Source organism: Colius striatus, chromosome 1 (assembly GCF_028858725.1).
Source record: "Colius striatus isolate bColStr4 chromosome 1, bColStr4.1.hap1, whole genome shotgun sequence".
NCBI lineage: Eukaryota > Metazoa > Chordata > Aves > Coliiformes > Coliidae > Colius > Colius striatus.
Window position 1 is genome coordinate 117,447,952 of NC_084759.1, and position 15,559 is coordinate 117,463,510.

Genomic DNA, 15,559 nt, shown 5'->3' on the forward strand with positions numbered 1-15,559 from the left:
GCTGTAGGTTTCCAGTAGTATCTTAACAGGAACCAAAGTTTTGGTGAAAAGGCAGTCAGACCTACCCAGAAATTTCTTACTGATACAATCTTTTTAAGTTGATCTTGCTAGTGTAAGCCCCTCCAGTAAAAACATTTTTATGCCAGAACTCCTTCTACAGCAAGGAAGCACCGAGCAGCTTCTGTATTCTGTGAAAACTCTTAAAAGTAGACTACAGCAATATGGGACAAAATGCAGACTTTGCTGCTTAAGACTGTGTAAGTGGAAAACACTAGTAAAGTGCAAATGACTTTTGAATAGCAAAAAATAAGCAAATATGAGGCAAAGTGATTATTTTATGGAAACGGAAATGTGCACAGAAGCTTGGGGTACACGAAACAGTAGCAACATCCACTTTGTTCCAAACACCAGCCTGTAACTTGCTGGCCAGCTCTGCCTCTCAGTCTACCACAAAGTCAAGAGAAATCATGACAAGCACATTCAATTCAAACCCACCTTTCTGTTTCTAAAAGGATGTGACCAAAATAACTTTTTGTCTCTCCCCCTCCCTATTTTTTTCCTTTTCTTCCTGATCCAGAAATGCCCATGCGCAGTCTTAGGGGCGAGCAAGGTCCCCCTGGTGAGCCTGGACCAAGAGGGCCACCAGGGCCACCAGGATTGCCAGGTCATGGTGTGCCGGGAGCCAAAGGAAAACCGGGCCCGCAAGGATATCCAGGCATTGGGAAGCCGGGTTTGCCAGGGATGCCGGGCAAACCAGGGGTCATGGGGCCTCCAGGGCCGAGAGGGGAGATGGGACCAAAGGGGGAGGTCGGGCCTATGGGGATCCCTGGGCCACAAGGACCGCCGGGGCCGCACGGGCTTCCCGGCATAGGAAAAGCAGGTGCTCCGGGGCTCCAAGGACAGCCAGGAGCCAAGGGCGAGCCAGGGATAAAGGGGCCTCCAGGAGCTCCCGGGATCCCAGGGCCAAAAGGGGAGAAGGGCGTTGGGATCCCGGGTTTGCCTGGGCTTAAGGGTCCACCTGGGCTACCCGGCCCCCCTGGCCCTGTGGGGCTGCCAGGGGTTGGCAAGCCAGGCATGGTTGGCTTCCCTGGCCCACAGGGACCTGTGGGTAAGCCCGGACCTCCAGGAGAGCTGGGGCTGCAGGGGCCCCCGGGTGCCCCAGGGATCCAAGGTCCTCCCGGCCTGCCTGGCGTTGGCAAACCTGGCCAGGACGGCATTCCCGGTCAGCCAGGCTTCCCGGGCGGCAAGGGGGAGCAGGGCCTGCCAGGCCTGCCGGGGCCCCCTGGCATCCCCGGGGTGGGGAAACCAGGCTTCCCTGGGCCGAAGGGTGAGCGTGGTGTGGGTGGTCTGCCTGGGCCTCTGGGGCCCAAGGGGGAGAAAGGGCACGCAGGGCCACCGGGCATGGGCGGGCCACCGGGAGAGCCAGGCCAGCCGGGGCTGCCAGGCCTCATGGGCCCCCCGGGGGCAGCTGGCTTCCCAGGACCCAAAGGAGAGGGTGGCGCTGTGGGGCCACCAGGACCGGTCGGCCCCAAGGGTGAACCAGGCCTGCAAGGCTTTCCGGGGAAACCGGGCTTTCCCGGGGAGGTGGGGGCCCCCGGGCTGCGGGGGCTGCCAGGCCCCACAGGGCCCAAGGGGGAAGCTGGGCACAAAGGCTTGCCAGGGCTGCCAGGAGTCCCAGGGCTGGTGGGGCCAAAGGGCGAGCCGGGGCTTCCCGGCGCCCAGGGGCTTCAGGGCCCCTCGGGCATCCCAGGCATTGCGGGACCCAGCGGTCCCATCGGCCCCCCAGGGTTGCCGGGGGCAAAGGGGGAGCCAGGCTTGCCTGGACCCCCTGGCTTTCCCGGGGTGGGCAAACCCGGTGTGGCTGGGCTGCAGGGCCCCCCGGGGAAGCCTGGGGCTCTTGGTCCCCCTGGGCAGCCAGGCCTTCAGGGCCCACCCGGCCCTCCCGGGCCCCCTGGGCCTCCGGTCATCATCCCCCCTACTCCCCCAGCCGTGGGACAGTATCTGCCTGAGGTGGGGCCAGGGATAGAAGGCGTCAAGCCCCCCTATGGCTACATGGGCAAGAAAGGCAAGGCTGGCGGCGTCATCTATGAGATGCCTGCATTCACAGCAGAGCTCCTCACCCCCTTCCCCCGCGTCGGGGTGCCCGTCAAGTTCGACAAGCTCCTCTACAACGGCCGGCAGAACTACAATCCCCAGACAGGGATCTTCACCTGTGAGATCCCCGGTGTCTACTACTTTGCCTACCACGTCCACTGTAAAGGGGCCAGCGTCTGGGTGGCCTTGTTCAAGAACAATGAGCCGCTGATGTACACCTACGACGAGTACAAGAAAGGCTTCCTGGACCAGGCTTCAGGCAGCGCCGTCGTCCCGCTGATGCACGGAGACAAGGTTTACGTTCAAATGCCATCCGAGCAGGCAGCAGGACTCTATGCCGGGCAGTACGTTCATTCATCTTTTTCAGGATATTTATTGTATCCCATGTAACACAAAAAACAGACACACACACACACACAACACACACACACACAAGATCAAAACCTTTCTTCTCCGCTTCAAACTTTCATACCATAAAAGACACATTTTAAGACCGTTTCGGACCATCTGGTACAACAAAAAACCCCACAAGGTTTAACATTATCCACAACTAGTTACAAAAACAAAAAGAAAGGTGTGGAGAACATATCTAAAGATGTGTATCAGGTTCATAAACAGGATTTTTTTGCACCCGACGGGGACATATTAGCTGTACGTTATATATTTCTGTGACGCCATGCTTACTTCATTTCCTTCACAATAACTCAGAGCTAAGGTTCAAATCAGCGTACATCACTCACTCCTGTTTGCATTGATCAGTTACGAGATGAAAACCAGCAACTTAAACCAGAGTACATCTGCCTGAAACTATATGGAAAAATTTGAGTGGCTTTTTATTTGTTTGGGTGGGGTTTGGGGGGTGACAGCAGGTCTGCCTGACAAGCGAAGGTTCGCTTAGCTGGAGACCTTTATTTCCGTTCCCCTGTAAATAAATATTCCTACAGAGGTGAGGTTTTTCCTGAACAATTTACTTATGATGGAAAAGGACTGTTGATGGTATCACTCCCTATGAGTCTTCTCCAGCTGTTGTTGGACCCAGAATGGTGCCACTGACTCCACTAGGCGCTGGGTTGATCTCCAAACACCACAGTACTCAGAAAGTCTCCACCTGCGTTTGCACGGTTGAAGGAGATGAGGCAGATCAGAGACAAAAGAGAAAACCAAGAGAGTTCCCCTTTTCTTTGTGCCTCAGGGTTGAGACCATCTTGTCCACCGTGTGGCTATAGAGCAGGGTGGTGTGAAGTTGCTGGTGTTTCGGTGCTCGTCCTAAGAACCCGCGTCTGTTTGGCTTGTCAGAAGAGACGCCTGTTCTGCCACTCTGAGCAAAGATTAAATCAGTTCACTCTTCGGTGACAAGGCAAAGCAGAAGTAGTGCTGTTTGTTAATTAACTAATTTTATTGAAATCAACCGATAACCTTACCGGCAATACTGATCACGCAAATCTATCCGTGAACTTCCATTTTATATAAAAGCTGATTTCCAGTCTTTATTTATATGCTACCACCTGTCAAGGTGGACCTGCAGGCATCAATCTTTTCTGTACATGAGGAAAGCAACTTCTCTGCAAGAGCTGTCTGTTCATCAATGGTGCTAATCTCACCCCTAAAGTACTCGTTTCCCGAGGGCAGCGTACTTTGCTGCAGTTCCCTGTACAGTGCTGCACATCACACACTGTTTAACGCTAGTCGAAAGAGTTAAATACTCAACACTTCTTCGATGTCTTTAGCTAACGCTACCGCTTTTGATTCAGAAAAAAAATGAACTAGATTTTTCAGGCAGAACTAAGATTGGATTTAACTGGCATTACCATTATTTAAATGCAGAGTTTAATGCAGTCTAACATGACTAAGGACTCCAGTGATATAATGTGGTGCTTTATCTCAGAAATTTTATGGAACGGTGGCAGAAACAGATGGACAGTTTACCAGGCATTGGTGACTTTGGTATGTTCCCAGAATATATGAGATATGACAAAAGCAAATAATTTTGTATTTAAAATTTTTGTACTGATTTGGAAAAAAAATATCTTATTAAATATCTTTAAAAAAAAACCAGACCAGACCCTGAACAACTCTGGCTTCATTCAGCAGAACTGTTAGAAGGAACATTCAATGCACTGAATTCGTGTATCAGAACACAAGGACTCTGTGAAACCACCCACAGTCCAATATGAAAAAAAATGAGATCCCCTTTTCTTTAGTTCCCCTCAAATGGCAAAGTGTGCCCTGAGCCACTGCGGGGAAGGCACCGTCCTGGCATGGCTGCCATGGGGAGAGCGGAGCCAGGGCTGGGGAGGGTGCAGAGAGTGAGGGCAGTCAGTCCATAGAGACGGCGCCCACTCTGAAGGAGCCGATGCGGGAACACAGCTTCAGAGGCCCATGGACGCCATGCAGGGAGACAAGAAACTGTAGAGAGTGCAGAGGTGTACTCTTCAAGGTTTGTGCTGGCCTGAAAAGACAGAGCTGGCTGCCCTGGCTGGGCGATGTGGACCACCACACCCATGGCTCTCCATGGGATTTAAAACCAGCTTTTCCCATTCCTCCCTATTTTTTCACCCGCAGCCAGAACCTAGGGCAAAAGTGGCAACATATTTGTCACCAATTTACATCACTACTGAACTGCCACTTCATTGCAGGGAATAAATTATAACCCAGGGTGTCACTCTCCCATCTCACCTCAAAGATGGCCATTGCATAAGCCAGCAATGTGCCCTCATGGGCAAGAAAGCCAATGGCATCCTGGTGTGCATCAAGAAGATTGCCAGCAGGTTGAGGGAGGTTCTGCTCCCTGTCTCCCTCTCTACTCTGCCCTGGTGAGGCCTCATCTGGAGTACTGTGTCCAGTTCTGGGCTCCCCAGCTCAAGAGAGACAGGGAACTGCTGGAGAGAGTCCAGCACAGGGCCACCAAGATGATCAAGGGACTGGAGCATCTTCCTTATGAGGAAAGGCTGCAGGAACTGGGGCCTTTTAATCTGGAGGAGACTAAGGGGTTACCTCATTAATACTTACAAGTATTTAAAAGATGCTTGTCAAGAGGATGGGGTGCCCCTTTTTTTCTGTTGTCTCAAGTGACAGGGCAAAGGGTAATGGACAAAAGCTGTAACACAAAAATCTCCATCTAAACATAAGGAAATCATACGGGTGAGGGAGCCCTGACACAGGCTGCCCAGGGAGGGTGTGGAGTTTCCACCTTCAGTTCTCTGAAGGTTTTCAAGACCTTCCTGGATGTGTTCCTGATGGAGGTGAACCTGCTTTAGTAGGGAGTTGGACTGGATGATCTCTAAAGGTCCCCTGCAACTCCCACTATTGTACTTCTGGGATTTCCTTTGAGCTAGTGAACTCCTAAACTGTCAATACTAAACTGAACACACTGAATACCTACTTGGGTCAGTCAATCTCTCTTAGGTTCCCTGAAGCTGCTGGCTAAACAGCTCCTCACACCCAAGCATCTCATTTTTACTGCTCAAGGAGAAAACAAAAACATGAGCAAAGTATTGCTATCAGTGTCTCTCACTTTCTATCTGAAGCCTTTTGTCACAAACCATCTTATTCGTTAAATATCTTTCATTTTAGTGTTACCCTGAAGGTTGCCAGTTAGACAGGCAAGATTAAAAACATGAAAAATGAAAATCAGAAGGATGCTGCTCTTGCTCTTAACCACAAAAACTATGTCCAGGCTTTGCTTTACAGCCTGGAGGGAGGTCTCCACCCACAGCACAGCTCAGCCTACTCAGGTTCAAAAATTTTCAGCTCTGCCAAGCACCAAAGTTTGTTTTGAAACTTGGTACCATATCTGACAACACTGTGTGTACTTTACACACCATTAATAACAGGGCTGGGCACACATGCGCATCCACACACACTCACAGAGCACTGCCCTTGTGAACATTAAGCCTCGGGGCAACATCTTTAACACAGTTTATTCGCAGGAAAATAATCTCTTTCCACTTGTAGAGTTCAATATTTCACCGGAAACAACTGTAAGAATGTCTTCAAAATACAGCTGGCACTTTAAAAGGCATATAAAATGTAAGACAAATGGCAAATAAATTATTTGCCGATACCACAAACAGATGTTGAGCTTCACATGGTCTTAAAAAACAGACTCCATTTAAAAGTTAAGGTATTTATACAACCTCCCAGGGTACTGTTGAAAAGGAAAGCGTGGTAGAGGGAAAAAGAGGTACCGCACACTTCATTATTAAACACCAAAAGTTGTGATTATTTATTATTATCACCAATACAGTTCCTCGAAATGTCATGTAGTGGTATCTTTTAGGCACTCTCAGGTTCGTATTTAGTGCAGTAGTTGGTGACTTTCCTTATCTCTGTACTTCCCTTAATTAATACAGCAGAGGAAATAAATACTTTCCTGACAGAAAATAAACAAAAGAACCCAACCCAACAAGTCTGAGCTAAACAGAGCTTTCAGCTGAGGCACATCACTCTGCCTGGTTTGTGGTGTCCTTTGGTACCTTACAGCTGGGTCTTTCTACTGGTGCAGCATTTGGAGGGAGGGGCATATAAAATGCAGGAGCACCTCTGCCTATAAGGTGCTGATGTCTTGAAATCATCAGGCTGCTGGAGAACAGGACAGGGGAAGAACAGATGAGACCATCTGATTTTGCAACTGATCCAGGAAGAAAACTGATGGAAGATACTGGCCGCCTACATAGTTACACCGTTACCAGACAAGGATATAAAGAGCTGGCAGCACCCTGGGATTCAAAATTGGCAGCTTTGCTGCTGCTGTGATTTTTAAAAAAAGGTAGCTTTTACAGAGAAGTTTCAGTGCAGAGATTTCACGTTCAGGAATGGCAAAAATGAAAAACATAAACCAACCAAATCTTATCAGCAAGTCACTCTCAGAAAAGATCTTAGGTATTTGGAGTTAGCATTATGGCTTTTTTCAAAAAGTCCCAAGGGAAGTCTTTGGTATTGCAAAACACCTGTGAAAACATGTGCCCAGACAGCAGGGACACTGTGACCTACAGGCGTTACTGAGAAATGCAGTACAGACAAGTATTCTTGCCTACACCAAGTTAGTGTCAAAGCAGTACTGTCCTCAAGGCAGAGAAGCAGAAATGACCATGGGAAGTGGATGATGGTGACGAAGCAGGACTTGTATACACAGAATCCAACCAAAACACCTTTTGGCAGGGGAAAATGAATCAATTTGGGTCACTGCTTATCACTGAAGCTAAAAGCTGTTGGCCTGCAAGCTGTGCTTGCAAAATGAAAATGGTACCCTGTGGTTTATCAACGGTATTAGCTCTTGGCTCAGTCCTGAGTGAACAGGTCTGGCTCTAAATGTTCCTCAGCCACCCTGCAACGGCAACCTCAGCACACACAGAATTAACATCCCTGCAGGAGCGCAGGCACAAGGGGGAAAACATCCCTGGGGTTACTGTTTAATTTCTAACAGAGGTCTGTGATACAAACAGGGAGGCTTCCTGAAAAAACATAAAAAAGAGCAGCCAATGGGGATAAATGCTTGTTGATCTCCATATTAAATGCATTAAGAACACATTCTATTTTTTTTTAATCATCTTAGGGAGACCAAAAATGCTCATCTGGTGAAACAACAAAGGAGTCTATTTGAAGTAAAAATAATTTGGGGGACACCATTTGTTTGCATGAAGCTTTTTTTCACAGTTATTTTGTTTGGATTCTAACTATCCAAACTATTCTGTTTGCAGAACAAACCTCACCCTCGCCAGAAAACAAAACAGCAAAAAGCTTAAAACCTCCTAGAAAAATTAGGAGAAGGAGCCAGTTTAATTAGTGGGAAGAATATCTGGAGAGGAAACAAAGCAGAGAAAATAATCACATTCTCAAATACAGAGTTCCCTACTCTGCTTCTGGAGCTGGGGACAGTGGTGGAGAAGCAGAGGGAAGCTGCATTCACCACAAGAAACAGGCACTGTGAGGAGAGAGGAAATTCAGCAGCTCTCCCAGGAGAAGTCCTCACAGGCAGCGTACTGTGAGATGTTATCCGGATGCGGCTGGCTCCATGACAGCAGGCCCTCAGAGAGCTGGAGGGCCCGAGCCGGGAGCGACCGTGGGTTTTGGGTGGGAAGAGACAGCCCTCTCACTGCTGCTTGGCTCTGCTCTCAACAGTCTGAGAGCTATCAAGCACTTTTCCCCAAGAAGAGCTCTGACAATGCCATTCCCTTTGCAAAAAGCCTTACTTTGGCATTTTTTTTTCACGTGGAACTGCTATTGTCAGTAGTCTAAATCGCCACAGGTCTGGGGCTGTTGAGTCACGTATGAACCTTTTTAACTAACTGAAATAATCATGAGAAGGAAATGCTGGTAGAGACAAAGACAGCAGCGACACTGATTTTGGATGCATAAGCCCCACCTGTTAGTATTCAAATTTGTAAGCAAAGATCTCCTCAAAGCCTTGGAAATGTGTATGTTTGAAAAAAAAAAAGAAATAAGAAATAAGGAAATGCAATTAACTGAGAGCCCTTCTGCTAATTGGTGAAGAAATTTTGGTTTCCCCTTCCATTTCCAACACCCCAGCCACCTGCTCTGGTGCCCCTCTCCTCCATGAGCTCAGTTGCCACCCTGGAAAATGGGCAACCCCCTGCAGCAGTTGGGCCCAGGGGACACACATCCAGCTGGCAAGACACCAGGGCATAGCCTCTCCCTTGCCAGGGACATGCTTGGCTCCTGCCCTGACCCTGCCACAGATTTCTATGACATCCAGAGTGATCTGAGATACATCCAATTAGCCTGAAATGGACCAAAGCTCAGGAGATGAAAACACATACTCCCTCCCCTTTGGCACAGCTCCCCTCTAAAATCACGCTGTCCCCCTTAACTCTCAAGTGGTAGAGCCAAGGTGCTAAAAAGGGAGAGGAGAACTATGGGAAGGGTTTGAGGGTTTTTTTAAATACCTATTGCACTCCGCAAGAGAAACAGGAAAAAAGAAAGATTACTCTTTGGTCACTTCAGTGCTTCCTCCTACACACTGCACCAAAGAAACTGTGTTCAGTAATCTCGTAATCCTCAGCTTCTGAAAACACAAATACCCTGCTCTTGACCTGCTAGAGGTTTGTGTATTCATTCTGTAATTGTCTGCACTGCTCCTAAATGTACTGACACTCTATAATTCTATTTAAAAGCAGCAAAGGTTTTTCTACCAACTTTCAAGACTTTTTTCCTCTTAAGTGGACTTCTTTGTGCTTGCTTTAGGTGTGACTGCTCAAGATAACCACAAGGTCTTCAAGTAAACCTGCCACAGTTAGAAAAAAAATGTATGTATACACCCTCCGAGAGAATTGCAGCAGCCTATTACTTGTTCCTCTCTGACAGTCATCACCAGCATTCCCAGGCAGATTTCACTTGTTCAGCAATACAAGAAACCAAAAAGTCTCATTAAACGTTTCAATTAAAATCCAAAGTAATTTCCCAACGCTAAATAATTTAGTTCAGCCACATCCTTTAAACCTAAATGTCAAGACAGGAGAGGTAAACAGAAGCCAAATGATAATTCAGCTGAGGTACATCTTGGATATCCTCTCACACAATTGACTGCAAAAAATGAGAACATTCATTGCTCATAATGTTGGATTTCAAAGTTGGAAACACGTTATAGCATCTGAGAAAGGAGATTGTGCTAGTTTGGAAAAAATACACTTTGATTCTTGGGGAGCAAAGAGGAAGATACACGAGATCCTGTCCTGGAATCCAACAAGCGTTGACTCATAAATTTAAACTCCGTCGTGAACATCTCTGTCCCAGCTCACGTCCCTGTTGTGGTCTGGGGAAGCGGCTGGTGTGCAGGTAGTTAGGGACAGCTCTTCAGTCTTCATGCTCCTTTTCTAACTCAAGTCATCATCAACTGGAAAAGTTATTGGACACACAGCACAGAAGGGATGGTTCTCCACAAAGTGGGTACAACGCAAGCGTTGTCAATACCAACACCTCCGCAACACAGACCAAAGGGTCTTCACCGTGGGCAAAGGCAGACAGCAGTTCAGGGTCCATGGCCAGTGCAGAAGCTGTGCCTTCTTTGCTGAAGATGGACATCACCTCCTCAGGAGCAGGGCAGACCAAAACCTGCACACTCTGTACGTTCCCCCTTTTCCCAAACACAAAGTTAATGATTTATAGACATCATTTTAAAGCCCTTTTCTACTACAACACAGATATTCAGGACTTTACATCCATCTGCTAATTAAACACTGAGTGCTTAAGTCTCTTGTCAGCATAACTCTCTTGGAGGACAACAGCAGAAACAAAAGTATTCCAGAGAAGTAATCGTTGGGAAAGAGTTCTTGCTGATAAATAAGTGATATGCATCACATTTTTTTTATATCCCTGATAATTTCAGCTGAAAGTTTCATGGTTTTTCTGTTATATTAAATAACTTCACAGAAATTCGCTTAACTCTGTCTGCAATAGTCTATCATCCTCAGGCTTGGAAGAAGCTTCTGCCTTGGTGAGGTTTCTGTGCTCCACTTTAAGCAGAAAACAGTTATGCTGCACTTCAAAAGTAAAATTGTCATACAAAAAAATAATCTTTTTTTTCCCCCAATCTTGAAAATAGCCATTGTTCTTCATCTTTTCCATTCAGCTTTCACGTCAAATTGACCACAAAGTTCTTGTCTATAAGCTTCTTCAAAAACTTCTGCTCAGCGTTGATGTTGTGGTATTCATTCTAAAGAGATGTGAGAGAGTAATAATGAAAATCAAATCATTACCAGAAGCATCACTTCATTGTTCTTTCCTTCTACGTACCCCATGACACTTGGAAGATGCCAAGAGTAGGAAAGCTCTGGTGAAAAGACTTCTTAGGAAAGGCTAGACATAGTCTCTCAAGTAAACAGGTGAGTGACTCTACTGCTCAAAACTAGGTTAGGTTTTCCATTAAGACACAAACACAAAGGGATCAGCCTTCAGTAGCAAGAACAGGTGAGATGTGGCCTGACAGAAGTCCTTCCATTACTAACCCTCCCAGCTCCTCCCTGTGCTTAGAAAGAACAGCTGCACAACTGCATTTACAGCACAAGTGGTCAGAGAATGACTAATTCTCTGATGCAGGTTCTTGAAAACCTCACATCAGACATTTGTAAATGTGATGTGTCCTGTCAATCAGTTTCAAGAAGCCAAAACCATATTCTGTGCTGTATCCACGTGCAGAGTCCTGCATCTGGGAAGGAACAACCCCACGCACCAGTACAGGCTGGGGGTTGAACTGCTGAGGAGCAGCTCTGTACAGAGAGACCTGGGAGTCCTGATTGATAATAAGCTAAATATGAGCCAGCAATGTGCCCTCATGGCCAAGAAGGCCAATGGCATCCTGGGATGCATCACGACGAGTGTGGCCAAGAGGTCAAGGGAAGTTCTTCTCCCTCTCTGCTCTGTCCTGGTGAGGCCTCATCTGGAGTCCTGTGTCCAGTTCTGGGCTCCTCAGCTCAAGAGGGACAGGGAGAGAGTCCAGCACAGGGCCACCAAGATGATCAGGGGACTGGAACATCTTTCACACAAGGAAAGGCTGTGGGAACTGGGGCTGTTTAGTCTGGAGAAGAGGAGACTGAGAGGAGATCTTATCAACATTTATAAATATCTAAAGGGTGGGTGTCAGGAGGTTGGGGCATCCCTTTTTTTCTATAGTAGCTAGCAACAGGACAAGGGGTGATGGGATGAAGCTGGAACACAAAAAGTTCCACTTAAACGTAAGAAAAAACTATTTCACTGTTCAGGTGAGGGAGCCCTGGCACAGGCTGCCCAAGGGGGTTTTGGAGGCTCCTTCCTTGGAAGTCTTCAAGACCCACCTGAACATGTTCCTATGTGACCTGATCTAGGTGAACCTGCTTCTGCAGGGGGGTTTGGACTAGATGATCTCTAAAGGTCCCTTCCAACCCCTACCATTCTATGATTCTGTGATTCTATGATCCAGATGCCGGATACACAAGAGGCCACTGAGGTTAGTGGAAGACAGCATGAGAGAAGTAAATTTACTGACAATCTTAAGACACTGAATCCAGTAAATTAAAATGAATACAAATACTGCATAAAATATCATGCAGTATATTAACAACTTAATGCCACTAAAGGATTAATGAGAGGGGTTTTGTTTAGCAGCTTGGTTTTGAGATTTTAGGAATCTTATGGATGTTTATTTAACTAGTGATCAACCTTACCCTAGCTTTGTATACACTGCAAAAAAACACATGCAGAGAGGAACCTTAACAGAAAGGTGAGTTCAGTGTCAGAGGAAAATTCTCTCAGAGCAGCAGGCACCTCTTAGAGATATAAGAGGCTCTTATGGGAATTGCTCCCATCCTCCAGGGAGAAGGAGAGAAAATACTCCCCACATGCACTGGGCATGCACATGGAAGAGGAAACTGTTTTCACTGAAGTAAGGTCTGAAATAGGAGCTGCTCACAGTACAGAGCTGAAGACAAGAGCGGAGACATAAAAGAAAACAGAGGCACTCCAAAGCAAGAGGCCCTGCTCTGCAGATAGGAGAAAGCATCCCTGATGTTTGTCAGCTGTCTGCTGCTCCCTCCCTCTGGCAAGTTATGGTATCCCCCTCCTGTAATCAGTTCCTTCTCTTCCTACCCTCCTCTAAGAGCTGCTTTTCTTTTCTGCTTTCCATTTCTGAAATGCATCTCTTTTCCAAATTGCAAGTTTATAGGTCTTTAACTCCTTCCTTTCCACTTCACTCTTCTTTCTCTTTTTTAAGAAATTTGGCAAGTAGCTGCCAAGGAAAAAGAGAATGCAAACAGAGGCAACACTATTCATGTTCTGACAGTGCTAGCAAACACGCCTCTAGGAACAAGAGCTGCGTAGCTCAAGGATAAGGGCAGTAAAGCAAAACAGAACGCACAAATGTGTGTATATCACATGGATGTTGAGAGAATATGGTGTAGGACAAGGGACACAAATACTGTTACCCGCACTGTAGTACCTGCATCATCTGAGACATCGTGTCGTTGCCATAGTAGTGCAAAGAGCTGTTTCTGTCACTGAAGTCGTACTTGAAGCCTGCCAAGTGAACTTCATGGCATATATGAAATGCTAGTGTAATGGCAATTAGCCCCGTTGTTGGATGCTTGGGTTTCTAAAACAAAACACAAAGAGCACACATACATAAGTAATTGGCAGCTTGATGGGAACAGTAAGCCTAAGAACCAATCCAGCACAAATCAGGCAGCCTGGCTCTTCTACAGACATGTGGGTTGGTGATTTAATCCCCTCGTGTCTCGTAACAAGTACTGTACTACTGCAGGTTTTCCATGACTGGGGTTTCCGCCATGTTGGCTTTCCCTGGGATTCTCTAGTTTCTAGAGAGGGTTGAGCCTATAGTGTAGCCCTTCCCTCACCAGAGGCAACAGGAAGGTCTCTCCATTCCTTTGCTCCACAATCTACTTTCACAAAACTGGTCAGGCTTCAAAATATTGGAGATCGTTTCACCCTGCCAAATTTGACTGAATTAGCAGATGTGTTCAGAAGCTTCTAGATGATGGAGATCCAGACAAACAGTAAACCATTTAGTGTTTCAAATCTTCATTAACATCAAACAAAAAAGGAATTAATTGACTGCATTAACTTGCTGCATTTAAACTTTTTCAGAACAGGGAAATTCCAGAAAAATAAGGCTTTAGACCTTTTCCCACTATTTCCATTAGAAAAAAACCCAATCAACCAAAACCCAATTAACCAGAAACTGTTAAGTTGCTTATTTCTCCCTACAGTGGGATAGCTCAGAAGTAAATGCAATGTAACATATCAAGAGCAAGTCATAAACTGGTTTTAACCATGCAAAATCAAAAGCACCTAACCAAAAAAATCTTGATCTAGGTGGACCTGCTTTACCAGGCGGTTGGCCTAGATGATCTCTAAAGGTTCTTTCCAACCGCTACCATTCTGCGATTCCGTGTGTTATTTCTTACAAGAGCGGAGAACAACTCACTGCGACTGCCTGACCTATCTTGTCACTAACTACACGTGACTTTTAACAGCAACAGTAGCTAAAACGATCTAAAGAAGTAAAAGAGACAGCGTTTGTACAGAGAGGGGTAGTCTTTCATTAGCCTAAGTGATGCAGCTGAAGGGGAAAAAGTATCCTTAGAAATGGATCAAACTTTCAGGCACTAATGCCCTTCTTAACTAAAATAACAATTTTATTGGAGACCAAATGAGCTAAACACTTTCAGTAACTGCAATCAAACCTCAATTGAGCACAAAATTGCTTGATTTTTTGATCTCTTACCCAAGGCTCAGTTCGTTTGCCTCTGGAAAAAAAAAAGCAGGCAATTGAAAGAAGAATTGCCTGCACAGAAAGAAGGCAGACTCACTTGATGACACAGAAAAACAATTTCTGTATTGTATTGTATCTTAGAATCTCAGGAAAAATTACTAACATCAGCTCTGTAAGCAAAATTAAAGTCACAAAACTGAACTACCACCTTTAATGTAGTTTGTTTGGGATTTTTAAATCTCTTTACAACTTCTGGAGTATTCAGATAACATCAACTTAAAACATACACCCATAGTCCAAGGTTCCTGACAGTTGGCAAAATAACTTTCTGCCCCAGGGACTCAATTGCATAAACTTAGTGGTGACTCTATCGCAATGTCCATACTAAACAGGATCCAAAATTATTACAGGAATGCTACAGGTCAGGATTACTGCTATTTGGAGTATCAGGAATATGAGAGGTTGCAATGAGCTCCATTTACCTTTGGCTATCATGAAGTTCACCTCAAAAGAAAGTGATTTAAAAAGAAACACTACTTTTACAACATATTGTGACACTAGTACCCAAGGAATATCCATAATATCCTCAGCCTGTAATGAAGATTGTTCAGCCAGTCACATTTAATGGCAATAGCCACAGCCCTGATATAACTCTGCAACACTTTCTGACTTCAGTGTTGCTGGGGGCTACACATCCCATTTTATAGCTGTTCTTTCTGGCTCTGCTAACACCATTACAAGCTGCTACCAAAGAGACACAAATGCTCACTGGGCTACACACAGACATGCACACAGAGGAGACTGGCTTAATGCAAAAGGCAGTAGCAGCAGGGAGAGCAATCACAGACTGCATGTCCTGCAGGCAGAGGGGGCTGAAGCACAGGACAGTCAAGGCAGCACCAGCCCTCCTCTCCCCAGGGATGTTCCATGGGACGGACCGCAAGCTCGAAAGTAGGTCCTGCCAAAGGCTGCCCTGACAGTGGGAACCCCCCTGAGACATGACCTGCAGCTTAACTAGTCGTGCCAGAGCAACTGTAGGTGTGCGGGCTCCCAGCCACGGCCTGCCTCAGAGACTGAGGAGCAATGAGGGAAAGTATGTCTGCCACCTTTGACCATTCCTGCCACTGGGGATGAGGGGCTGCAAAGCCCCTGGGATGGAACAAGTGGGATGTGGAGGTGGTGGAAAAGGGCCCCAAGCACAGACGCACTCTGCCCCAACTCTAGGTAGCAGTGCTCAGGGAGCAG

The 15,559-nt window shown here is 46.5% G+C and overlaps 2 protein-coding genes across 29 annotated transcripts in view; one reads left to right on the top strand and one right to left on the bottom strand.

Annotated features, from left to right (window-relative positions):
- Positions 1 to 4,101, top strand: part of COL8A1 (collagen type VIII alpha 1 chain) — an 89,994-nt gene extending 85,893 nt beyond the window's left edge. For both annotated transcript variants that reach the window (XM_062004355.1, XM_062004348.1), the window contains one exon: positions 578 to 4,101. In XM_062004355.1, the coding sequence (XP_061860339.1) occupies positions 578 to 2,484 (1,907 nt within the window). In that variant the 3' untranslated portion in view covers positions 2,485 to 4,101. The remainder of the gene's footprint in view (positions 1 to 577) is intronic.
- A 1,899-nt stretch (positions 4,102 to 6,000) lies between these two features.
- ST3GAL6 (ST3 beta-galactoside alpha-2,3-sialyltransferase 6) overlaps positions 6,001 to 15,559 on the bottom strand; it is a 94,551-nt gene continuing 84,992 nt past the window's right edge. For all 27 annotated transcript variants that reach the window (XM_062004604.1, XM_062004468.1, XM_062004459.1 and 24 more), the window contains 2 exons: positions 13,022 to 13,174; positions 6,001 to 10,765 (listed from right to left, as the gene is read on the bottom strand). In XM_062004604.1, the coding sequence (XP_061860588.1) occupies positions 10,685 to 10,765; positions 13,022 to 13,174 (234 nt within the window). In that variant the 3' untranslated portion in view covers positions 6,001 to 10,684. The remainder of the gene's footprint in view (positions 10,766 to 13,021; positions 13,175 to 15,559) is intronic.